At 45.2% G+C, this 25,903-nt stretch overlaps 1 protein-coding gene across 7 annotated transcripts in view; it reads left to right on the forward strand.

Annotated features, from left to right (window-relative positions):
• Positions 1-1,862: 1,862 nt before the first annotated feature.
• The window catches only part of Ntpcr (nucleoside-triphosphatase, cancer-related), a 41,684-nt gene continuing 17,643 nt past the window's right edge, over positions 1,863-25,903 (forward strand). For 3 of the 7 annotated variants that reach the window (XM_021266407.2, XM_021266406.2, XM_021266405.2), the window contains exons 1-5: positions 1,869-1,995; positions 5,559-5,721; positions 6,231-6,327; positions 10,568-10,623; positions 19,161-19,370. In XM_021266407.2, the coding sequence (XP_021122066.1) occupies positions 1,962-1,995; positions 5,559-5,721; positions 6,231-6,327; positions 10,568-10,623; positions 19,161-19,359 (549 nt within the window). In that variant the 5' untranslated portion in view covers positions 1,869-1,961 and the 3' untranslated portion in view covers positions 19,360-19,370. Of the gene's footprint in view, positions 1,996-5,558; positions 5,722-6,230; positions 6,328-10,567; positions 10,624-19,160; positions 19,371-25,903 lie in introns of all 7 variants that reach the window. The other 4 variants (XM_004854642.3, XM_004854641.3, XM_004854640.3 and 1 more) reach the window with 3 other exon arrangements.

Consider the following 25,903-nt stretch of genomic DNA (forward strand, 5'->3'; position numbering starts at 1 on the left):
TGGGGGGTGGATAATGAGATGGCCAGGTCATTTAAATCCAAAATGGAGTTGCTTTGGCCTTGTGCTTTGATAGAAAAGACAAAGCCTGTTTCTCACACATAGCACTCTGATGAGATAATAACTACAGGTTAGATTTAGCATTGTACTTTGTTGCTAATTATGTCATTCCTTTAAAAAAATCTCTTAACACACATGTTCTTTAACCTATGTTATTATTGATGTGTGATGACACACAGAGAACATTTTAAAAATTGTGTTCAATGAATTAGTGTATAGTGAAAATTGCCATGTAACCATCACCCCAACTTGTTTTAAATGAATAAAAACACTCACCTATAGAAGAATTTTCTTTCTCTTCCCTGAGACATTGATTCTTTATATCTGGATTCTGTATGTTTTAAAATTAGAAAAACTGATGCCAGAGTTCCACATAATACAACATTAAAAGAAAATAACCCAACTTCTGTGAACCTTGCAAATCCAGACCGTTTGTCAGTGATGGAAAATGTTACATAATTAAGTTAAAATTCTTATTTTAGACACAGGAGTACATTATGACTTTATACATGTTTTCCTACCTTCTCCTCTCTTTCTGATCCTTCTATGGGTTTACTTTGTTATATCAACTGTACATTGACCTTTGCAGGTGCAAGATGTAGAAGAACCCTAACCCTAACCCATTGTACCTGTTGGTATAGTAAGTAACATACTGTAACATACTGTTACATAGTGTAATAAGTGTTCCAGGAATGATAGTGACAGCTATAGCATACTTTTTATTTTAGATGATTTTTTTTTTGGTACTGGGGATCGAACTCGGGACCTTGGGCTTGCGAGGCAGGCAGTGGAACCACTGAGCTAATCCCCGGCCCTTAGATGATGTTTTTGAAACAGCCAGAGATTAAGGCCATCTGACAGCCATATATTGTAGGCCAAAGGGAGCCAAGCAGGTCTGTGTGTGTGCACAAGCCAATTAAGTTGAGCACACCTGAAATTACTTTCTCAGCCAGGAGGGAGAATGATTGATCACAAGTCAAATTGTACACATGTTAGACTAAAAGAGTTTACAGGTAAAGCTGGTCCACTTTATTTTGCTGGCTGGATTACTTGCTGTGGTTATGTGAGGCTGGGAGTTACTCGATTCTTTACAAAGGAGAGACTCAGCTGTCGTGTTGGTTTACACTCGGTGTAGAGGGGTGAAGGGGAAACAGTTTCACTCATGTGGCTGGATATGGAAAGCAGTCCTGGACCAGTGATTCTCAAGCCCTGACTTTAGGAACTTCCTGATTAAAAGATACAAATGTTCAAGTCCAGGAGCCCCGCTCAATCAGAATGGAGTCACTGTGTCAAGTGCCTACTAATCAAAGTGACGTTTGAAATGGACCAGTTTTCCTAAAAAACAAGAATTGCAGTCCTCCTGAGTCAGCACAATAAGCAAGTCCTCTCTGTTTTAACCATGTAAGGGGAATAACTTTGCAAAGACCAGCACGCTTTGTGTTATTTCTGCTTCCTTCAGCTTCTGTCTATAAAGCCAGCTTCCTCTGCTCAGCTAAGGCGAACACTCATTCTGCAGTTATTTCTAGAATGCAAGGAAAACTAATTAGAACTTTAAATGAAAGCTGCTGTAATCTGACACTTGGCATCGCTGAAGAGACCAAACAGAAGAGCACGAGAACACTGAGCAAAACCTAAGGATCTTAGGGTCCTCAAGACCTAGCACAGGTATCCCTGACCGGGTTCAGCGATTAGCGGACAGATGCCAGAGGCGCGCAGCGAGGAGGGTGCGCACAAACAAGAGCAGCTAAGGGGAAAGCGCACGCGCAAACCCAGGCAGAGGCTCATGCGCAGAGTAGTCTTTCCGGTAGCGGGGCGGGGCCTGAGTTTTGGCGGGGCGGGGTGGGGGGGCAGGCTGCGACCCGAACCTTGACCCGGCGGTGGCGAGGACTGCGACCCTCCCGCTCATGGCGCGGCACGTGTTCCTCACCGGGTCGCCAGGTGACCACGGGGGTCCAGCGCCTCGGACCGACCGGGCGGCGGCGCTGTGAGCGGTGCTGCGGCGGGGAGTGGCGTGGCTGAGCGGAGCTTACCTGCGGTGGGGTCAGGGGTGTGGCCCGGGTGTGCGGAGGGCCACGTTCCCCGCCGGCCCCCGCCTGGTCTCAGGGAACAGGAGTGCGCCCCGAGGCCGCAGGTGTCGCCACTGCCCGTGCTCAAGCCCAGGGAACAAGGGGCGCCGGCGCCCGAGAGGGCCCCGCGCTGCGCCCAGCCCTGCGGTCGGAGGAGGGCCGGGCCAGAGGCTCGACAGCGTCCCAGAGGGCAGAAAGGGTGACCTAGGCTCCTGTGCGAGGAGGCAGGTGTGATGGTGAAGTCACTGCAATTCAGGTAGCCCTTAGCCTTAAATACAAAGGATACATTTAACGTCGCAGACTTCGGGTATTTATTTTACCAGGCATTAGGGGAGACGATGGTGAGAGCTGTGGCCAAAGAGGGTGGTTTGAGAAATGTCAGATCCTAGCGGTCCAGCCCACTCATTGCAACGAACCGTCCCTGAAAGCCAAGGTGCAGGTCCTTTATTTGAAACTTGGGTTGAAGTTGGATCTCTGCCCCAAGTCACCTGACCCCAGCTAAGGGTGTGCTCGTGCTGGCCGTTCTTTCCACCCTGTTCTTCATAAGCTCAGGGGCACACAATTGAAAGACCCATAATCTTCCAGGACAGCTCTTGAGCCGCCCACCTTCAGCATCTTTCTCTTCCCAACCCAGTTACCTTGTCAGTTTAATTAGCTCGGTAGTCAGTGTTTGCAGGATCATGACCGTGTAAAAACTAATCACAGCAGAACCAAGTAGTAATTGATAATTCCTTTTCCATGTGTGCACAGCTCTTCCCCTGGCTTGGAGTTACTGTCGTGTTCTCATTTGTTTCCTTTCAGTCGGTTACTAACTCTGTCCCAAACTCTGCTGCTGTTCAAATCCTCTGGAGGTGTTCATCAACAGATACCTACTGTATCTTCTCATAGAGGTCTCTCTTTGTTGCATGTGCCCTCAGCCCCCCTGCCACTCAGGATTTCCCCAGCTTTCACTGGCTGGAAGAGCTAAGGAATTCCTGCCTCCCAGAATCATTAGCCTTCTACCCATGATTGGGGAAAGTTAGTTGCTCAACTTCTGTTTTCCTCACCCCTCAGGATAACTGAGCCATGAACCCCCAAGCTGTCTCCTAGGGTTCTCCAGTTGAACTACGCTCCCGCTGAACACAGTGGTGACTTGCTTGATAAGGCATCTCCTGATAGTGTCCTTCCCCTTCTGATCTCCTTACTTTGTACCTGAGTGTTTGTTATGTCCCAAGTTCAGCTACTTGCACTTGAATCTTTATCCGAAGATCTGTATAAGGGAGAACCAACCAAAATAACTGGAGCTTTCTGACTTGCTCTCCTCTCTGTGTGGCTGTCATCTTGCGTGTCCCTTCAGCCTAGGTCACTTCTTAGCAAGTGTAGACAGCTGTAGAATAGTAGTTCAACTGATGAAGATGAAAAGTTAGCCGAAAGATTCCTAGAGCTGAATTAACCAAAAAGGTCTAACCCGAGTGTTTCCTATTTATGTGTTCTACATAACATACAACTTCTTTTAGTATAGTCCTTTGAACAGGAACTGTTATGTTGCTCCATTTTATCTTTTTCAAAATACAGTATAAGTGTATTTTTTTTGTTGGAATAAGAGTAATACCTGCTCAGTGTAAGAATGATAACTAAAAAATTAAGAATATCTTAAGGGAGAAAGTGATAATTACATGAACTCCAACCTATAGAAATAAGCACTATAACCTCTTGTTCTGTCTTGACCTTTTCTTCTGTAAACACATACATATTTTGCCTTTTTAGAAAACCATAATGGAATAATACTATATACTTTCGTGGTTAGTTAACCTGCTTTGGTTTTCCCATGTATTATTTTCATGTATTGTGGTCTATTTCCATGCTAATCAGTGTAAGTTAATAATATTCCTGCTAATGGCTGCATGATATTCTTGTGTATTTATGTGCTGTTGTATGCATGGTGTCCTAAGTTAACATTCCTAACCAACTGACACTTAGGTTGTTTTCAGTGTTTCACTGTTATAAAGAATGCTACCGTGAACATCTGATTTCACACCTCTTTGTACTTTAATCAGGTTGTTCCCTGAGGATAAATTTGTAGTCACAGAAACTGCTGATACTGGTGGGCACACTAAAATTGCCCTTCAGAAAAGGGCTATGTTGTCCATTTTCCAGTCAGCAGGTGCCCTTATTTTAATGTGAAGTTTGTAGGGAAGGAATATTAAGAATTAGGAATCATATTTTATTTCAAGGAAACTAAAAGGCACCTTGATGACTCTGTGAGGATGGCAATAGAAATAACAGGATTGTGACTATGGTACCTCCAAGCGCCTGTTGCAGATCTGGTAGAACATTCCCAATCTTGGTTGTGAGAACTTACAGGAGCCAGTTTGCGCTCCTTCAGATTGCTGCTCAGTGTTCCTGTGTTCGGCAGCAGCACTTGGTTCTTGTAAACATTGGTGGGCTCATCTGAGCAGTCACAGGCCAACTGTTAGGGAAGGAAGGGCTAGAGGTGGAGGGAACAGGGTAGAGGTGCATAGCCTCTGATTTGAGACAGGTCGAGACAGTCACTCCTGTCTCTTAAGCAGGAGGAATGCTTAGGGCCCCTCGAGAAGGTGATGTTGGAGGGGTTCGAGATCAGTGAAGGGAAGCCTAGGCAGCCTGGAGAGGGTAATGTGTTTTTAAAGGGCTTAGGGACCTGCACAAGGGATGTTCAGGGACCCTGTAGAAGGGCTTTATAGAAGGGATCGATGGCGAGTTGAAGAGATGCTCAGGGCCCACGGCTTAGTTGATGTTGGCATGATTGAGAGCAGATGGAAGGTTGGGGCCTTGGAGATGGTGATATGGGGAGTAGTTGGTGGTGAGCGGAAAGGATGCTTGGCGACCCTGAAGAAGATGATGTTGGGAGGGGTTGTCCACCTGATGGGATTGCTCTTGAAGAAGTCAAAGGTGACCCTGTGGAGGGTGTTCACGGGGTTTAGGAGAAACATTTTCAGGAGTTAGCAGGGGTAGTGAAGAGATTTTCCCAGCAGTGAGTGCAGACTAGTCTTTTGAAGATTGGAACCTTGGTCTCCAGTGGTAGCTTCTGGCTGTAGCATGAACAGTATCATTTCCAAGGTGAAGGAAGAAGGTAAACCTAGGAGAAATTGAAGCCCAACTTGGGATGCAAATTGCATTTGACAGTGTTATCAGAGAATAATCACTCAGTGAGTTCCAGGATTGTGTATGTGACAAAAGTAACAGTGTTTCAGAACCCAAACTTTGAGATACCATTTGTGTTTTATTATGCTTATTTCTACTGAAATGAAAAATGCTTAACACCTGGCGGAAATAAAATTACGGTGAAATTAGTATCCATAAAATTCATGTGTAGCACATTTCTCTGCCCACTGTGGTCGCCCCCTGGAGTCTGTGCCTTGTGTACCCAACAGGGGCTGCTTTCTAATGTCCCTTCTCTTCTCTTTTCTCTTTCAGGAGTTGGAAAAACCACCTTGATCCAAAAAGCCAGTGAGCTTCTGCAGTCCTCTGGGTTGCCTGTGGATGGATTTTACACAGAAGAAGTCAGGCAGGGAGGGAGAAGGACTGGATTTGATGTGGTCACCTTGTCTGGTGCCCGGGGACCACTGTCCAGAGTTGGGTACTGATGTTTCTCTTCTGTGGGGATTTTGCTCTGAGCTGTCCTGTCCAGGTTTTGGGAGCATTTTTAGTCTTGATTACCTGGAGCTAACTTCTCCAGAACCTTCGGTAGGGTCCCGGATTGCTCTGCCTTCCCTCCATCCCTGGCTCAGGTTGAGCCAATGCCATCATATGTCTTGAGGAATCTTTGAGCCTTCAGAGCTTTCCTAAAGGAAGAACCAGAGACCGTTGTATGAAAAACAAGGTTACAGAGGCCTTTATGCACTTTGCTCCCTTTGTAATTCTTAGCCTCTTGTCTAGACAGCTGGTGCCTAGTTTTTGGAGCTGTGGGGCCAAGGTATGGAGGAAAGGATGCCCCTTGATGGCACTGGGGACATTTAAGCTCAGCTCTTCTCCGAGGAAAGGCTGAGTTGGGGCAGCCTCCTATGTGGCAGTCATTGAGAATAATTTAGTGGGCACACCCAGCACGAGAACTCAGTATTCTTTCTACAGACCTGTCTTTTCTTTCAGGTCCGAGCCCCAGCCTGGGAAACGTGACTGCCGAGTTGGGCAGTATGTGGTCGATCTGACTTCTTTTGAGCAGTTGGCACTTCCTGTCCTGAAGAATGTGAGTAAGAGCTTCTGCCTGGCGAGCCCCTCTTTACTTGTGCATTGTGGAATTATAGGCCATGGGACAGAATGGCCTTTGCCTCTACAAGGAGGCTAGATTTGCCTTTTTACAGTTTAAAAGTCTTCAGAGCAGTTGAGCCTACATAAGGATATGCACTGTAGTCTGCTGTCACTCTGGGCCATACGCAGAGTCTTTGTCACATATGTTCAGTTTAGGTGACTATAAGCTCAGCTGGCAGTGTCTCCAAGGAGAGGTCCTTCCTGCATCCTCCCATGTGTTTGTTCAAGCCTTTTTATACCCTTACTTTAAGGTGTGTGATTGGCAGCTTTCTTTTCTTGGGGTATCTCTGTCTGGCTTTGGGCTCAGGGCAATATTGATCTCAAAGAATGAGTTAGGAAATGTTGCCTTCTCTTGTAATTTTTGGAAGAGTTTGTGAATGATTGGTATTTATTTCTCTTTGAATGTTTGATAGAATTCACATGAATGCCTAAGATTTTCTGCATGAGCAGCTTTTTAATTACTAGTTTAATCTCTTGTTATAGGTGTTTTTTGTATTTCCTGCTGAATCAGATGTGGTAATTTGTGCCTTTCAGTAATTTATCTATTTTATCTCAGTTATTTAATTTTTTAAAAAGTTTTGTAATATTGCTTGTGTTGGCCCTTCAGTCTAGCTAAAGGTTTGTCAGTTTTGATGATCTTAAAGCATGAGCTCTTGGCTTTGTCAGTTATCTGTTACCTGTTTTTGCTTCTACTTATTGAATATCCATCAAGTTCCCTATCAAGCTCAGGGTCAGGAACAGAAGAGATGTTCTTTCTGTCTTAGGACTCTCAGCCATGTAGGGTGTAGACACTGGACGAGTACATGGACCCTGGCCTCAGTGCTATGAGGGCAGAGTGGGGTGTTGAGAGAGAGCAGCAGGAGGGACTAGCTTTACACCATGGGACCAGGAGAGAGCTCAGAGGAGGTGATATCTAAACTGAAAGGAAGAGTGTGTGTTGGGGTAATTGGGGGGCATTCTAGATGGCAGGACAGACACCCTGTGACTGAAGCCTTGGGCCAGTGCTGATGATGGAGAAGGCAGGTCCTGTGGACCAGGTTAACAGCATTACTTTCTACTTGGATTTACTTCTGGGAAATCCAAATGGTACCGACTTTTCTCAAGAACCAATTATAAACCTTCCAGTGCTTTTCTCCTCACCAAGAGAGAAGACCAGGTCAGAGGTCAACTGGCTTGTGGTATGGGAGGCGCCTTAGTGACTGCTGGCGACCTGCTGAAGAGTTTAGATATAGCCTCAATGTCAGAGAGCTGGTGGGCTCCATGGTCTCTGCTGCTCCCCTGAGCTCTTGAGTTGTTTGCTCTCTTGCCTCCTTTTCCTTCCTCCTTCCTCTTTCATTCCTTCCTCAGGGGCCTGTGATGGCTGCTGTATTGCATGGGAGCAGTCAGAGAACATGGTATTTTTCTAGTTATTTTCCCATCAGGTACATAACCTCTCTATCTAAATGTTCAAACTGCAGGTGAACTGCTTCTAATGAAATCCAAGTGAAGAGCCTGGCTTTGGACATTAGATCAATATGAAGAATTGATTTTTCCTTACTGTACTTAGAGCAGACAATGCTGGCAGAGGAGTATGCGCACACGCTTACTGTTTAGCTGCAGGATTGCATAAGAGCTCCTGTGCGTATGGATCAAGAGCCTGCATCTGTTTTTAGTGAAAAAATAAAAGCAAGGACCGGGGATTTAGCTGAATGGTTCCACTGTCTGCCTTGCAAGTGCAAGGACCTGAGTTCGATCCCTCGTACCAAAAAAATAAAAAAAAATAAAAGCAGACTTCTCCTAGGTTTTGTACTCTGATTACCAAATCCAAACATTCACCATCCAGGTGGGAAAAGTCCCTGGCAGGGGGTCTTGGATTTCTTTTCTAGAGCAAAAATATTTCTCCCATGCCACATATTTTATTGGGATGAAGAAGGAAGGAATTAGTTTTGCTTTTATTTTAAAAAATTAAATTACCTAGACATCAAAAATAGGGGAGAATAAAGAGATAGTTTTTAAGTTGGCTGTTCAAATGACCAGGGAAGCAGGAAGCTTGGGGAACCCCGTTTTAGGCAGGTGAAACCCTTCCTCCAGTCCCCCAGCATTTTAGTGCATCATTCTGGGTGGGTACCTGTGAAAACATGCATTCAAACAATCAGTCAAGAAATAGTGTAGTATGAGTTAAGAAATTTCTCTCTCTGGGTAAAACATATTGTGAGTCTTTTTCTGCTTTTTTGAGACGGGGTTTCTAAGTATTCCAGGCTCCACTCACTATGTAGCCCAGGCTGGCTTCAAACTCATGATGATCCTCCTGCCTCAGGCTGCCAAGTGATGGGATTACTGATGTGTACCATGCCTAGCTCCTTCTTTTAAGATACTATGAAAAACATAAGAGAAACAATTTTCTGGTTGGGTCAGCATGACTTCCTTTTTATCCGCGGGGAAGCAAGACTGGCTGGGGCTGGAAGCAGCTTGAGGTGGGAGGGGTGAGAGGAGGCCCAGGTGCCTACTTACCTGCAGGTACTTTGGTCACATTCTGTAGACAGGAAGCAGATGGAGCCAGGTCACCTCGAGCACATAGGGAAATAGGGAAGCAAGAGTGGATTGGTCAGCATCTAGACTTCAGTAAGTTTTAGAAAGTGCTTGGTAGTCTTGGCTGTTGTTGATTGCTCCTTCCACAGGTGACATCTTGTCATATTTGACAGCTGTTATTTTACCAAGTTCTAAAGATCCTTATGCTCATGGTAGAGAATTTGTAAAACAGAAATAATAAAACAGAAAATATGAATAGCTTACAAGCTTATCGCCGAGCTAGCCACTGTTAGCATATTTTGTTTCTGCCCCCTCCATTTTTTAAACTTAGTCATCCAGAATTGAGAAAAATGGAATAAGTAATTTTTGTTTTGTTTTGGTTTTTTTGAGACAAGGTCTCACTTCGTAGTTCAGACTGGCTCTGAACGCACTATGTAGCCCAGGCTGGTCTTGAACTCGTGTAAGATCCCCCTGCCTCAGCCTCCTGAGTGCTGGGATAACAGGTGTGTGCCACCATACCTGGCATGGAATAAGTAATTTTATAGGCTTGGTTTGTTTTTTTCTCAGTATGGTTGAATAACATGGAAATGGTCTCATAACTTGATAATTCGCAAAACTGCTGTTTAATGATTGCATATATTATGGTGGGGTATCCATCTTTGACCACAGTGCTGTCCACCGGGTTACTATCCCTGCTGGGAGTAACCTTGCAACCAAACACTGTGCAGGAGTCTGCAGCTGCGGTGGTTTCCAGGGAAGGGTCTGGAAGTGAAGTGCTGGCTGTGTGGTACTGTGGAGGGCTCCTGGACCAGCGTGTCACTTTGTGCCCACTGCCAGTTTGAGGACATCTTTGACTTGCTGTGCTTTTGCTAGTGCCGAACTGATTTTAAATTAAAAACATAAGCTGCTTTGTTTTACATTTTTAAGTTACTAATGAGGTTAAATGTTTTTCAGTTGTTTATTGGGTAAGTTTATTTTAATCAAAGTTGTAGGTCCATCCCTCTTTGCATTTCTTTTTCCTTTTGGCTTAAAGAGGTCTTTTAGATGGCAAATAAACTTTTCATATTTATTGATTCTATTTTTCTATTTGTTGCTTTACTTTGGTCATTTCCTTCTTCCCTTCCCTGCCTGCTTCCCTTTCTGCCTCCCTTTCCTTCTCATATAAACAGAAACCCTGTTTCTATTCCAAATTAATATAAAAATTTACCTGTTTCTTATGCATACTTTTTAAAAAATACATTGTTGCTTCATCTGGATTTATTTTGAATGATATAAACAATGAGACTCTTATTTGGTTTTCTTCCAGATTAGCCAGTTTACTAGAATCATTTTTTAAATAACTCACTTCTAATTAGTTTATGTTTCATGAGTTATATTTTAAAAAGTGTGTGTGTGTATGTGTGCGTGTGTGTGTGTGTGTGTGTGTGTGTGCATGTGCATGCATGCATGCTTTAGGGATATCTGTTCTCTTCCATTGATCTGTTTGATTCTTGCATGAGTACTATTTGTTCTTCAAAAAATGGCCTTACTGTCATTGCTCATTCTTCCAAATTGTACTATACTGGTGGTAAGAGCAGTGGCAGCAGTTAACCATCACTGAGTGCAAACTATGTGTCAGGTGCAGACCTGTTCAGTCCTCAGAACATTTCCACTATATTCCTGTTTTACAGGTGGAGAAACTGAGGCACGGAGGAGGAAGGACCTTTCTAGGGACACAGAGCCTGCGGTTGGTAGAGCTGGCATGAATTGTAGAATCAAGACTTTATCATTCATGAAAAAAATTATATGGAGTAATTGGAACTATACAAAACTATAGCTATTTTAATATAAAAGATACCTTAATTTTTCAGAGCATCTTCATTGTCTGTAGCCAAAAAAATAATTTTTCTCCTTTCATTTCTTTAAAATTTTTCCTGGTGAGGTTATTCATAGGCTTTCTATTTTCTGGTGCTGCTGTAATGAGAGTTGGGTTTTAGTTCTCAGATGATCAGGGCTGATAGGATAGCACTGGCCTTTACCTCAACAGTCTTTTGAGAGCTACATTGAATACTCTACTGAAACTTGGTGCAGTATAGTATTTAGCATGTGACTGGTTTTCTGTATATCTCTTACATAAAAGGAAAACAATGTGTTACAGTATTTAAAGGAAGATAGGACATCTATCTATAGCCCTATTTCGATTGCCATTTTTTTACAAAGATCTCTGGGAGGGATAGTAAATTAGAATCAAAACATCCATTGGAAACCAGCACAGTTTGAACCTTGTACTTCCCTGTTTTGATCCAAGTAAGGCTTTAAAGTATATTTGTTTTTGAAGTAGGATCTGCTTTTGATTCTGAAATAGACTCTATCACATCTTCCAAGTTTGTTCAACTCCTCTCCCAGGAAAGGTGATAATTCTTAATGCTTGACCTGGAAGTGTGTGTTGCTTTGTGCCTCAGGCCTCTGGGCTTTGGGAGGGTTCAGAACCATCAAGTTTCAGTTGGATCCATTCTGGAAAGATTGGTGGGAGTGCCCTACAATTTCCTTCACTCTTGTTAGCAATTGTGGCATTTGCTCTTGTTCTTCAGTGTGTGTTTCTCTGCTCTTGATCACACATATACTGCAAGGTCAGCTAGGCAGGCAGAAAGCTTTCTGGTGTAAACATAGACCTTCACTTCACAATCCTCAGTGAAAACATCCCTGCAGGGAAACAGAAGAGGAGCAGGAGCTGAAAGCTGGCCCAGGTAGCCGCTGTAGCTCACTTGCAGCATTTGCTGAAGATCTGGCGACTCTCACTGGCTGCCTTCCTGGTGTCACCTGGCAGGATGAGGCCTTACTGTCCCGTTGCTGGCTTTGGTGTGATTCTGTGGATCAGATGCCCTTGGTTACCACACCCACTTGAGGCTCTTCATGCAACCACTTATCAAGGTTGCAGGCTCCGTAGGCCGGACTGGGGTTGCATGTGTGCAGACTGTCACATTTACTCTTTCCCCACACACTTGGCCTCCTCTCTGGTACTTTCTCTTCTCACCTCCTGTAGCTTCTGTCTGAAACCCCATTCTTCTTAAAGGAAGAACATTCCCATGGGATAAATTGGTTGTTTTCTGGGATCTAAATCTTAGAAAGTATTTATATGTGTAATTTTCTTTTTCACTTTTGTACTGATTATTTTTTTTAAACTTAATTTGAATCTAATTTTGCTCTTCAAGAAAATTACAAGAATAAGAATCTTACAAGAACACTTTTGTGTGTACTTATTATCTACTTACCTATTTTTAACATTTTAATTCATTTACCTTATATAAGCTTCCTCACTATATGTATATGAGCGTATATATGCATTGTATATGTGTTTGCATAAATATATAAATGTACAGATTAAAGGGAGAGTTGACCATTTGAGACTGCATTGTAAGCATAGGGAGACTTTATTCCGAAACATTCGGTATGCTTTTCTTTAAAATACGGGCATAGTCATGTAATCGATACACACATGGTGGTTGAACACTGTGGGGCTTTGGGGCTGTGATACTCCTCATCTCTCACCCCCACACAGTTAAAAATCCACAGATAGCTTTTGGCTCCCCCAAAATTTGACTGCTTCTAGCCTGCTGTTGATCAGAAGCCTTACCAAATATAAGCAGTCATATACATTGCAAAATGTGCAGGGCCCCAGCGGGGTCATTTTTTACTGCAATACGCAGTTTACTGGAGGTGAGGAGCGGAGATGAGGAGCATCACAGAGTTTTGGAGTTGAAACTCCAAATGTGACTCACCACAGGAGCAGCGGGAGGAGGCTGCAGGATCATGGCCATGGTACAGTGCACACCGTGGTTTTACAAGGTTATAATGCTATATCTTTGTTTCTCAACTGCACATGGTGCCGGTGTCACGTATGGGCTGTGTCTATGTGACTGTTTAGACACATTGAACTCTTTATAATAGATTTGTGTATATAGCATTTTATAGTAAGCAATAAAATAGACTGTTGTCCATATATTTTATGCATTTATGACATACTGAACTTTTCCTTAATTTTTCAGTATTTCTGGGCTGTGTGATTCTTCTCCAAGTTTTTTCAAATTGTCACAAATCTCCAAAAAGAAAAAAAATATATGAGTATAGGCAGATTGCACAGTTTAAACCCATGTTCAAGGGTCAGCTGTACTTAGCAACTCTATAAACATCACGCAATGCAGATGCTTTACCTTTATAGTCCAGGTCTGTCATCTGACTTAACAATGTTTTAGTGGTTTTCCTTTTCCTCCAGTTCAAATGTAACTTGAGTTACAATGTAACTGCAGTGTAACTTGAGTCAGAGAGACATCTTGTTAGCCTCCTGTAACCTAGAAAAATTCCGCAGTCCCTTTTGTCTTTTACAGTAGTGACTTTTATAGAACTTTCCTCTTTTGCAGCTTTTTGGATACTTCTTCCTGACTGGATTCGGCTGGAGACCTGTTGATATGAAGATACCCTTTCTTATAGCTCACGTTGAGGCAGGTGGCCTTGGTGATATTGGTTTGATTCCCTAATCAGGGAGTTGCCCAGTTTCACTATATACTGAGTACTGAGCTATGATAAGACTATGCACAGCCTCCTTCCTAATTTTCCAATTGTATCTAAACTTCATTAAATCATCTTAACATAAAAATAATTTTCTTTCGAGGCCCTGGCTGGCAAGCAGATTTAACTACTGTCTTTGAAATACTCTATCCACCAAGGTAGCAGTAACTAGAAAGCACAAAATTACTGCGCTTTAAAAGGCTAAACTTTGAACACCTTGGTGGTTAGCTGTTTCCTAATCTAAGCTGCACTTGTGTCTGTATCCAGCCACCTTGTCAGTTAGAAACAGGTCATCACCACTTTACTGTAGGGAAACAATCTGCTTTCTCCTTGAGGCAGAGATAAAGGGGAAGGATATCAGGCATTTGAGATAACAGACTTTTATCTGAAGTTCAAATCTTCACACCAGTATTTGTTTGCTCAGTAAAGCTTTGAAAGCATTTGCTGTTGTGAGTGCTGCCTGGTGTTAGAAAAGGGCAGAAATTCTGGCCGGGCTGGTTGCCTGCGAGGGGCAGCCTCCTGCCATGTCCAGAGGTGACTGCTGGTGGAGGCCACTGTCCCTGTGCTGCACCCAGGCCTTTCTTTGTGCCTGCACAATGACATTGGTGATGCCAAGGGCTCTCAGACTAACAGTGTGTCTTCTCTTGTGTCATGCCGCACATATGAGGAAGTTTGTGCCTATGGCTCCCTAGGAACTCTCCTTCCTCTGGGAGAGGAGAGCAGCTTCTTCCTGACAAGAGGGATTTCTTAGTGCTCTCCTTGTGTTGCTGGACAAAAGTGTGCAGGTGCAGTGCACAGGGGCATGGGCAGGGCTTCAGAGTCAGGTGACCTTGGTTTGACTCTAGCTTGTCCCTGTGTTCTATCAGTCACCTGTACACAGATGCTGACACTGCTGCAGTGGGGGCATTAAATGCAACAATGCTTGGTTCCATCTCTTGTTGAGGAGTCGAGGGAGGCAGTGGGCAGCAGCACCGAGAAGGGGCCTTCTATCACAGTTCAGTCTGTATTTGTCAGGGAGCTGGGGGCCAGAGTGGGCCCTTAAATCTGTCATGGAGTCCCACGGGGCCAAATGTCCAGGCTGGTCCCAGGGCTGGGGTGAGGGGTAGGTAGCCCTGTGTTCACTGCTGCCTTCCAAGGTGAGGAGCTGTGAGCTGGCCAGTTGCTGCTGTTGCCACTGCCTTCTGCTTGCCCAGCCCATGCAGGGTTGAGGGGACAGACTGTGATCATCCTTGTCCTTTCTGTGACTTTTAGGACTTGCCGTCCCAGAGGAGTGAGCTCAGAAGCCAGGCTGTGTGCCTGATATTAAAAGCAATTAACCTTAATCCACCAGAAATGTTTATTGTGCAGATAAGTCACATAAGGCAAAGGCTACTTTCATCAGCTTCCTCTCAGTTCAATATTTTGGGTAAATGAAATTGCTTGTTTTATGTTTACATTTTCTTTGTATTCTTAAAGTACAGCGCATGATAAACAAAGGACTAAAAAATAATCTCGTTCTTTCCAGGACTCTGGGCTGACTGGTGCAGAGGTGTTCTGCTCCTCAGTGTGTTTACTCTTTTGGGAAACAAACTAGCTGAGTGCAGCCAGAGCCCAGCCCTGGTGCTGTGAGCCATGTCATGTGCATTCATAATCTAGAGTAACATCCACAGGGTGGAGGTTCACTGACTTGTTTCTGTTTCATCTAGAGTGGCTTGAATTTGTGGAGAAATAAAGCACTTATGGATGCCATAGTTCCTTTTAAAGCTCACGTGCTATTTAGAAAAACCAAGTAAGCTGAGTGTGGTGGAGAATGCCTATAATCCCAGGACACAGGAGGCTAAGGCCTGAGGATTGCCCAGAGTTTGAGGCCAGCCTGGACTACACAGTGAGTTCAAGGTCAGGCTGAATTACATAGTAAGATCCTGTCTCAAAAAAACCAAAAAGAAAAACCAAGTAAGTGTTGCCTGGTCCTAGGCAGCTCAGTACCTGGGTACCTGATATCTGTCCGAGTGTGAATCTCTTGCATCTTCATTACAAATCACAAACTTAAATGAAATTACTATACCATTACTAGACTACAGAGATCCCTAATTCTGTACAGAATGAGAATTTTATGTAAGTGTAGATTTTACAATGAGCCTTTCCAGTTGGTAGAAGACATTGTGTGCATGTGTGTCCAGGCGTCTTGGTGCCGAGCATAGTGATGGGGTTGGATGGCCCTGGACAGCTAGCAGTGCAGCCCCACAAGATCATACATTTTTACCATTATATTTTGATTTGTAGTGGTGTTTGCATGAATTGGCTGCATGGTGCTAGAGCACAGACCACACAGGTGACCGCGGGATGCTGGGGAGGGGAGGGCACAGTGTTGTGCTGACTCTGCCTCCTGCGCCCACTGCACACATCAGTGGAGTCGAGACTCGGGTGTATCAGATGTTACACGTGCTTGTGCAACTTGAGTAAGATGCAGCATTAAGGTTCATAGCTCTTCAGCCTCCCTACACATCCATGATCCTCTGAAGAGAGATGTTTATTGTTATTAAACAGACAGGTAAATTTTCTTATTTAACTGTTAAACTCAGGTTTCTTGTGTTATTTCATTTTAATATTATAATAAAAATATCTGAAAAATATGGGAAGTTTTGTTACTTATATATATATTAGCTATATTATTACAGTGAACCCTGAAATTCGAGAGAATTATGTTCCTAGAGCATCTACAAATTGTGAAAAACTGTGAATTTCAGATTTGGTCAGAAAATTGCCATAAATGCCTATTTTTATAGTTTAAACTCTATGCTATGTCTCCTGTGGTTATGTAATTTAATTTAATAAAATACTGTATTAATAAAGCCTTAGAAGGTGCAGGGCATTTTGGCGGCATCTTAGAGATCTTAGGGCTTTAAGAAGAGCAAAACCTAGAACACTCAGATAGCTGAGGTGGGTTAAAGGGCAACAGCCAATCAGCAGCAAGAACTGAATAATGCTCTCTGATTGGGTACTTGCAAACCTCACCTGAAAAACAATTGTAGGGGGGATATTTGCAGCTTCCATGAAGTTGCAGGGGTTTCCTTGAACAATTATTAGTTAGGTTTTAAGGAGAAATCTACCAGTGATGGGCTGCAAACTCTGAACTGTGACTTCACGGGGGTATACTGTATTTTATATGTGGCCCAAGACAGTTCTTCTGTACTCAGTGTGGCCCAGACAAGCCAAAATGTGGGATACATACTGAACAAGGATCTAGGGCCACATGCTTTATATCTGCACATGTGTATTTTTACATGTGTGGCCATGTGCATTTGATTATTACATATATTCACATAAATCAATACATATGGGCTTAAAGGCAAATATTTTTGTATCAGTTTTCTTTGATCTGATGGCTTTCAAAACTGTCACCTTGTGCCAAAGTAGAGGCTTTTGGATGGTGGCCTCAGAGGTGACATCCACAGCTCCTTGTCTCTGGAGACAGTGAAGGGCTCTGCAGACCCCGTGGGAAGGATCAGGTCAATCGGAGAGGCTTGCTCCCAGGGAGACAGAGACCTTCCTGTGGCACTGACTGCTTTTATTATCACAGACAGTTGGCTGATGGCTGCTTTATTTCTTCCAAATTCGGTAATCATTTTTGAAGAAAGAACTTGGTATAACTAGTGCCTGGTTTAGCAGATGTCCCTCCCCAGAGGGAGTGTGGACTCCTCGTCCTTCCTCTTCTCTGGTCTGAGGCCCTGATCATTTCTGCAGGGAAGGTAGAGGTAGGGACTCCCAGGTCCTATAAAAGGGGGAACAGGTGTATTATAGGTGTACTTGATAGGTAAAAATGAAGTACATCAGAGACACTGAAGCTTGGCCACTGTTGAGACCTCTTAGGGTAATTGTGGCAACCTTCCTCATTCTTTCTGCTATGAAATAGATGGGAAACTACTTCCTGTGAGTATTCCTCAAACCAGGAAGAAGGAGGAGCTTCATTAAGGACTTCCTTAATGTCCAGGAGGGCTGCTTCATGCTTCCCTCCTGTCACAGCTGGCAAGGACCCTGTTGTTTTGGATGGACGGTCCCGGAAGACCTCTCCCTCCTCTCAGCCGTCTGTCTTCCTGAGCAACCTGTGACCCTCTCTGGCTTAGCATAGCTGAGGGAAAAAGGCCCCCTCCATCTCTGAGCACCATTCAAGGTCTCTAGGTCTAACCCGTTGGCCTTGTGTGTCACTGGCTGCCATGTGCACCCTGCACAACATCTAGCTGGCCTATACCACTGTTGTGGAAGGGCCCCAGTGCTGTAGCAAAGGAGACCATTAAGTCAGCTCTGCTGAAGCTTTCATAATAATGCTCTATACAAAGACATGAAATACATTTGCTGCTCAGCATCACTGAAGTGCTTATTACATGTTGGACTGTGTTCTTTCTCTGGAAGGACATTGAGTCTACTTTCTCTAGGAAGAATGTGTATAGTAGTTACCTGTTGCCAGGTAACAGATCACCCTGGCAGACAGTCATTCCACATAGTGTCTGCAGATCAGGAGTCAGTAATAGTTGCTCTGGGTGGTTCTTGCCCATGGCCCTCTGGTGGTCACTGCCCTGCCCTCTGAGGCAGGACAGCAGGGATCCACATCTGAGCTCCCCTTTGTAGGTGCTGCAGCTCAGTTTCCCTCTAGCTTCTGGTGCTGAGGCCTCAGTCCATTTCTCCCAGCTAGACTTGCTGTTAGTCCCTCACTTCAGGGCAGCCATCTCCCCAGAGCAAATTATCCTGGGAAGGGAGCCCAGGACAGAAGCAAAATCTTGTCTACCTGCTCTCAGTGGCATCCCATCACTCCTGCCACATTGTGGTGGCTGCACAGTCCAACCCTGGTGTGCGTGGGTGGGCGACCTAGGAACTGAGGGCTGGGAAGGCTGTGGCCGCATCTGCTTTGACTGGGATTTTAGAGACATGGTGGACATGAGTTGCACAAAGCCATTTAGAAAGTGAATGTGAGATTTGAGGGGCGCAGTTGTGCTCACTGGTTTTGCTTTTATTTATTTTTCTTTGTGTTCCTGGGGTTGGAACTCAGGGCCTCTGCACTGAGCTACATGCCCAGCCTTATTTATCTATCTGTCTATCTATCTATCTGTCTATCTACCTGAGACAGTGTCTCGATAAGTTCCCCAGGTAGGGCTCCCAACATGCTATTTTCCTGCACCAGCTCCCCAGAGTGCTGGGATTACGGGTGTGGACCACTATGCCCAGATATTTTTTTCTTTCAATAAGACTCCTTTTAATTTTCAGTTCTTACAAGCCTCATAGAGCAGAGTATGGAATACACAGGGATCTACCTGTAGCAGTTATGTCCTCTCCAGCAGACAGTGAGGGAATCTCCTATAATTAAAAAAATGCATGTATGTATGTATATACGGACGTGTGTATGTATGTATATGTTTATGGAAGGATTCCCTGCCTTGCTATCTCATTTCTTTTAAACCTGAGCTACTTGGGTGCTATTTATTTTCTGGGCATACATAAATCCAAAGACAGTTATTATAAGAACCATTCTAAGGAAATAAAAGTTTTGAGACAGCCTCAGGGGTCGAGGCAGAAATGTTATGAGTCTGCAGGCATCTGGTGTGTGCACTGGCAAGGATAATCCCCTGTCCTCCGAGAGCAGCCCACCCGCCTGCCGCACCATTAGCTGGGGAATGACTGACATGAAACACTGGGCCTGTGATCAGTGTGGCTTTGGTGTCTCAGTGACTATCTTTCCCATCCTAGGCAGGTTCCAGTGGTGGCCCAGGGCAGAGAGTGTGTGTCATCGATGAGATTGGGAAGATGGAGCTCTTCAGCCAGCCCTTCATCCAAGCTGTTCGCCAGATACTCTCCTCGCCAGGCACTGTGGTCCTTGGAACAATCCCAATCCCCAAAGGGAAACCACTGGCCCTTGTGGAGGAGATCAGGAGCAGGCCCGACGTGAAGGTGTTCAGTGTGAGTAAGCCAGTCTCCCCCACTCAGTCTGTGCCAGGGTGCAGATGTGCACATATCAGCTCTGCCTTGTACCTCCAGGTGCTGGAGCCCAAGCAAGTGTGATTGTGTAGTTTTCCAGGACTTAGGGCAAACCTCTCCTTGATGACAGAACAGACTGTGGGGAATACCGAGTGTCTTCTCCCCACATCCTGCTCTCCTCCTCTCCCCAACACCGCTGGGCACCAGACCCCTCCAGTGTCAGAACTGCCCAAGCAGCTGATTTCAGATCCAGAGTTGGGATTCAGAGGCAAACAAGTGTGCTTTTATGGAAAGGTTCCTCTGTATCTCTGTCTCCCTCTCTCTTTTTTGTGATACTGGGGATTGAACCCAGGCCTTCACCCTGAGCTACATCCCCAGCCCTTTTAGGTATTTATTTATTTTTTTAAAATTTTGAGCAAGGTTCTCACTGAAGTTACTAGGTTACACAGGCTGGGCTTGAACTTGCAGACCTCCTGCCTCAGCCTCCCAGAGTCCTGGGATCACAGGCATGTCCCTCCACACCTGACCGAATGGTTTCCCGTTTAAACTGCCCCACTCTTGCTTATGGGGAGAAGAGGCCTGGCTCAATGAGATGCACTATCTGTCAAAATAACCCAGGAAGATAGAAATACTGGCTTCTTTGCCTAGGGCAGCAGCCACCAGCCACCTGTGGCTGCTTCTGTTTAAGTTAGTTACATTTAAATAGGATTTAAAACAGTTTCTCAGCCACACTAGCCACAGGGAGCAGCAGTATTTGGCAGCATAGCTTTGGTGTCTTGCCACTCACAGTGAGGCCTGCCAGGGGCCTGTGTGGGGTCCCCTGAAGCCAATGAGATGTGCACACCTGTAGGCCTGACCCTGACCCTGGAACTGAGCTGCATGGGAGTCAGGCTGAGCCACCGTGCTCTGAGCCCTGGCTGTGGGCCACAGTCTGCTGCAGTTTGAGAAGCAGAACTGTGGCCCCTGGGGTATGAGGAGCAGCGTGTTACAGGCACAATGTCGGTGGGCTGCAGGAGGCTCTATAGCATGACTGGTGCCTTACCTCTATCCCTGTTCTCTGCTCTTCCCATGTCTGTCCATCTGGCCCACTGCTTTTCTTTCTTGTGTCCATCACTACTGGCCTGGTGCTCCCAGCCCCTCATCCTTACCCTCAGCTTAAACACTCCTGGCCGTGTACCTGCCAAGAGCAAGGCAAGCGAGGCCGCCCTAGCTGGAAAACTGTGCACTGGGTACCCTACATCACTGATGGCATGCCAACCTGGCCCTGTGGCCCTAGTGGAACATCCAACTGTGGCCACAGAGTGTTCCGGGGGTGGCTGTGAACAACTGTAGCATTAGACCAGCCAGACTTGGAAAAATGTGTATATCCTTCCTTCATCTGTTGGCTCATCATTTGGTAGATGCTGATTGAGCACCTACTGTGTGCTAGGCATTGCTCTGAATCTGGGTGACACTGGTGATAAGACTGACCAAGTCCTTCCATCGCTCAGCTTACATTCTAGGGCAGGAGCAGGGTGCCAGAATCATAAGCAGGTGAAATAAGTGTTTTCAGATACCAATAAAGGCAAAGAAAAGAAGCCAGGCAGTGTGGTGGTCGGGCAGGAATGGAGGAGCAGACAGGCAAAGGCAGTCCAGGGAGGAGACATTAGAGTGGAGATCTGAGAGCCTTCAGAAGTCACATCCTGGTGCCCTTATCTCCAGGGTCTTAGGCTGCCCTCCCGTGTCTCCCTCTGCAGTTGAGTTTTGGTTGTGACATAGCGTGTCTGTGGAGATAGAGGCAGTGAATAGTGAAAGACAATGTGAGAAAATGCATTTTCAGATCACATGGCTCCCAGGCCAGGAAACTGCCAGCATTAAGCTCCAGGCATTGGCTGGCTCTGCAATCACATCCAATGTCAGTGACCTAAGGCAGGTTGAGGGGAGTTGACATTTATGTCCAGAAATAACTGTTGTGTCTTAAGATAATACCATGTTTCCTTCTCTGGTACAGTGGTATTCTCCAGACAGGGTAATCGTTGCTCCTAGTGATCTGTAAAGGAAGCAGTTGGCTCTGAGTTAATCCTTTGGGAGGAGGCCACTATGCCCTGCTGTTCTGTGCCGCTGCTCCTGCTGTGGAACCTCATCCTTATCTGGATTCTGTGTAGTCTTGAGTCCTTTCCATTTCGGATGTGCACCAAGTATCTGAACCTATTTTTAAGAAGGTCCTTTGCAGCCAGCACTTGTCCCCGATCCACGCATGTGTGAGGCCTGTTTCTTTCCCTTAAAACCCGACCATGGGACAGTTAGACTCTGAGGCAGAAAAGGGAGATGTCTGGGTGAGCAGGGAGGGGAGAGGTGTCTGCAAGGGGGAATGTGCCAGGGCAGGTGATGAGCTCTGAGACCAGGGCTGGGTGAGTGTGTGTCCTGTGAAGGTGAGACTGAGCTCCTGCTGTGGGAGGAGCCCCCGACTCCAGAGTCAGGAGCATTGTATGGACATGTTCCTAACAGTGTTTGTGAGCTGAGATCTACTTTTCATAAAAACTCCCAGGAACGTTCTGGTTCTAGACAAGATGCAACTGACCACTGGTGTTTCTCCACTGACTGCAGCCAGCTGCCATGGGCAGGCAATATGTAGAGGTGGAGAGGGCAGGCTGGCAGAGCCTCAGGACAAGCAGTGACACCATAGACACATTGAAAGTCACTTGTCATACTACAGCCAGAATATCTCACCTTGAATGAGAAAATACAGTCAGCATACATCAACAGCGAGAAGAATGCTCTCTTCGGAAGCACATATACGAAAACAAGGAGAAGACAAGGATGTTGGGATTAAGGGCAAGGATTGTTAAACAGCTTCACAAAAATGCCTAATACTAGAAAGGTGTCACAGAAATGCCTCAATGATCAGTCACAAACATACTTGAGACAAACGAAAAATAGTCTCAGAAAAGATACTGGAAGTTTCAGCAAAATTATAAAAGATAGAGGAAGCAAATGAAATTTAGATCTGTAAAATAGCCAATTTAAAAAGCTATTCAGTGGACTCACCAGCAGACTGGAGGTGACAGAAGAAAGAATCAGGGACCTTGAAGGTATAGAACAATAGAAATTACCCAATAAAGAGCAGAGAGAATAAAAAAATGAACTGGTAGGAAATAGTGGCTAAAACTTTCCCATCTTTAGAAGACAGATCTACAGATTCAAGAGGCTGCATGAATCCCAGCAGGATAAACCCACGGGAGCCTGTGTGAAGACACATCATAGTTGGTCTTGTGAAAATGGAAGGCAAGGTGAGCAAAGCCACAGCTCACCGGTGGGGTGACCAGCTCGCTCATCAGACCTCAGGGCAGAAGCAGATGCCTCAGTGCATTGGTCCAGTGTGTTAGAAGAACTCTCCGTCCACAGAACTCTGCACCCAGTGAAACGACCCTTGGGAGTGGAGGGGAAACCCAGACTTCACAGATGAGGAGACAAGAGCTTGGTTGCCGTTAGGCCTGCCGTAGGAGATGGCGGAGGGAAGTTCTCCCATCAGGAAGGAATGAAGGAGGGCTCTCTGGGACACCAGGAAGAGGAGGGTCAGGGCAGCGAGGGAAGCTGTGCGGTGCATTCTGCTTCTTGAATATTTAAAATTAGGTTTAACAGTTGAGGCAGAAAGGGTAATGTTATCTGATGTGTTAAAACATAGATGAACAAAAGAACAGAAAGAAGAGAGGCTCCTGAGAAGGAAGTTAGGATCCCCCAGAGAGTTATCGCTCTTTCTGTTTCCTAACAGAGCACCGCTGAAGAGTCTCTTCAGACAGTTTCACCTGTCAGGAAGCCTAGAGCGCCCTGTGCACCGCGCTGCTCTGTCCATGGGGCATTGGGAGGGAACCAGGCGTGGGGCAGGTGCTGGCAAGGGGTCCTGGGAGAACAAGGCCGGCCGGTGACCACCTGGTGAGGCCTCAGACAAAGCACACTGAACATAGGCCTGAAGGGGCAGAGGGAGCAGCCAGGGGGCATGTTGGGGAGGCAACCTCCTGTCTCTTCCGGATTGGGTTCCAGAACTCTCAGTGGACTTGCCCATTGTGTCTCTTCAGTTTTGACTTCTCCACGAGGGAAGTCACTGATTTATCTTCTGCTGCCTCCTAGTCAAGGCCATAACATCAATAGGGTTGTGAACAGCTTTAGATCTTTTTGAAGCTGGTGGCCTTGTGACAGATTAAGCCCAGTGCTGGGACATGGGATCGTGTGTTTCTGGCAGCAGTGTGAGAGTGCCATCTGTTCTTCCAGACTGCTGGCAGGCTTCTTTCCTGCCTCCTATCGTGGTTCACATGAACTTGTGCAGTGCAGTTGTGTGTGCAGCTCAGCTGCCCTCTCCTTCCCCCCTCTCCTTCCCACCCCCCCTCCTTTCCCCCTTCTCCACGTTGTTGGTCATATCACAAGTGTGTCTTCCCACCCTGGCTGGCCCAGGTGCTCTTCTGCTCTGTGGGGCCCAGGTGAGGTGCCAGGTCCTTCCTGTATTCTGCCTCCGAGTCTCCCAGACCAGCGGGAGGGCAGGCACCATCACTTGGAAATGCCTGCTCTGATTTGGGTAATGATCGTGATCTTTCTAAAAGTGAGATTGTCCTCAGAGAAGTTTGCTCATAGTTTTATGTCACGTCCTCCAGGGCTTATTGCTTTCTAAATGTCACCACTGGTATTTGATTGAGTAATTGTGAAAAAAAGTTTATTATTATATTAATAATATAGAGGCAAATGACAAAGACTTTTGTGGATCAATATTACTGGGAAGAGCTGTGTGTACTTTTTTCATAGTTTTCTAATTAACAACATTAAAGAATAATTCTTATTCCTTTTAGTTATTTCTTAACAAAAGTAAAATACATGAGTTTGGTCTTCTAAGTGACATTTAGAAAGCCAATTTCTTTAACTTTCTGGTGCAACACTTCCTGGATGGAAATGCTGGAGATGCTTTCTGTGGAGCCATGAGGGAGAGAGGCCTAAGGGCTGAGGAACACCTCTGTGGAGCTCAGGGTGGCTCAGTCTTTGAGCACCCATGGCTGGCTCTGGGCTCAGTGATGAAGGTGCATTAGTAGTAGCCTCAGGAGGTAGGCAGTAGATTCTCCATTTTATACAGGAGACAGTGGAGGTATGAAGAGGCTAGGTAATCTGTCTAAGGTCCCTTAATTAGTTGGGGCAGGGCTGGGATCCAGACATTCATGCAGCCAACTCCAAAGTGAGCATCGGTTTGATCTGCTTTACTGCTGCCTTCACTGGTGGGATGATTCTGGTACGTGACCATAGAAGTTTAGTTGCTTAGAACTTATTTCATTTTTCTGCTTTATAAAAATATTATATAATCAAAGTCTATTTCAGTAATTCGAATTCAGAGCCATTTAAACTTGCTACTTCCATAAAATGATTTTTATTCTTCCAGTTTTCACTTTGGGGTTGCAAGGTCATCAGAAGAGTAGGAAGTAGTCCCAACTTCTCTCTGGTTTAGAAGTTTTCAGACTCACTCTTCCTGCTATGTGTTTCTTGTTTTCCCCCCTCAAACAGAACATACGCTTTCCATTTTGCCAGGAGTTTAGTACTGGCCCTGTGGTCCTCTCTTCTGCAGTATCAGAGGTGGGGTTGGGAGCTTATCTGTAACATGTAGATCTGAAGTCATTGGATAGTTTCTTTTACAGAAATTGAGCATGTGGGCGTAAAAGAGGTCAAGCCAAAATAATATAGAAAAAGAATGTCAGAGGACTGACACTTCTCAATTTTAAAATTTACTATAAAATAGTGATTGAGACAATGTAATAGTGGCATAAGGGCAGATGTGTAGAGCATTGGAATAGAGTGGGAGTCCAGAATTAGAGTCTCGGATCTGTGATCAGTGGATTTTCTACAAGGAAGCCTACATAATTTAATAAGGAAAAAAACTGGTGTTTCAGCAAACGGGGAGAGAGTGGTGGGGCGACCAGAAAAGGTAGATCTCCTCTTCCGGCTTCTCTGTTGACTCTCTCTGCTCCCCAGCCACTTTGCCATGAGCCACTTTTCCTCTGCCATGCCCATGTGCCATTCCATCCTGCCTTGTAGCCAGTTGGCAACGGACTGAAACATGACCCAAATTAAACCTCTCTTTGATTAAGTGGTGGGTGTTAGTATTGTGTCTCAGTGAGGAAATGACTAAGACACAGGTGGAAAAGAACTCACAGGAGGAAAGTATTTGCAAATCATACATCTGAGAGGGCCTTGTATCCTAGGTTATATGAAGAACTCAACAGTAAAATAAAAATAAAAGTAAAAGGCATAGGATTTGAGTAGACATTTGTCCCAAGAAGATGCACAAGTGTTTGGTGAGCACATGAAGGTGTGTGCATCATTGTTAGTGCTCAGGGCCGTGCAAAGCACATCACAGCAAGACACCACTTTATACCCACTGAGGTGGCTGTAAAAGGTAAATGACATAAATGGAAAATGACAGATGTTAGCAAGGATGTGGAGAAACGGGATCAATCCTCACACGCCATTGGTGGGAATACGAGCAGTGTAGTCACTAAAAAATA

Source organism: Heterocephalus glaber, unplaced genomic scaffold, assembly GCF_053883595.1.
Source record: "Heterocephalus glaber isolate CG9 unplaced genomic scaffold, H.glaber_assembly_v1.0 deba00001472, whole genome shotgun sequence".
Taxonomy (NCBI): Eukaryota; Metazoa; Chordata; class Mammalia; order Rodentia; family Bathyergidae; genus Heterocephalus; species Heterocephalus glaber.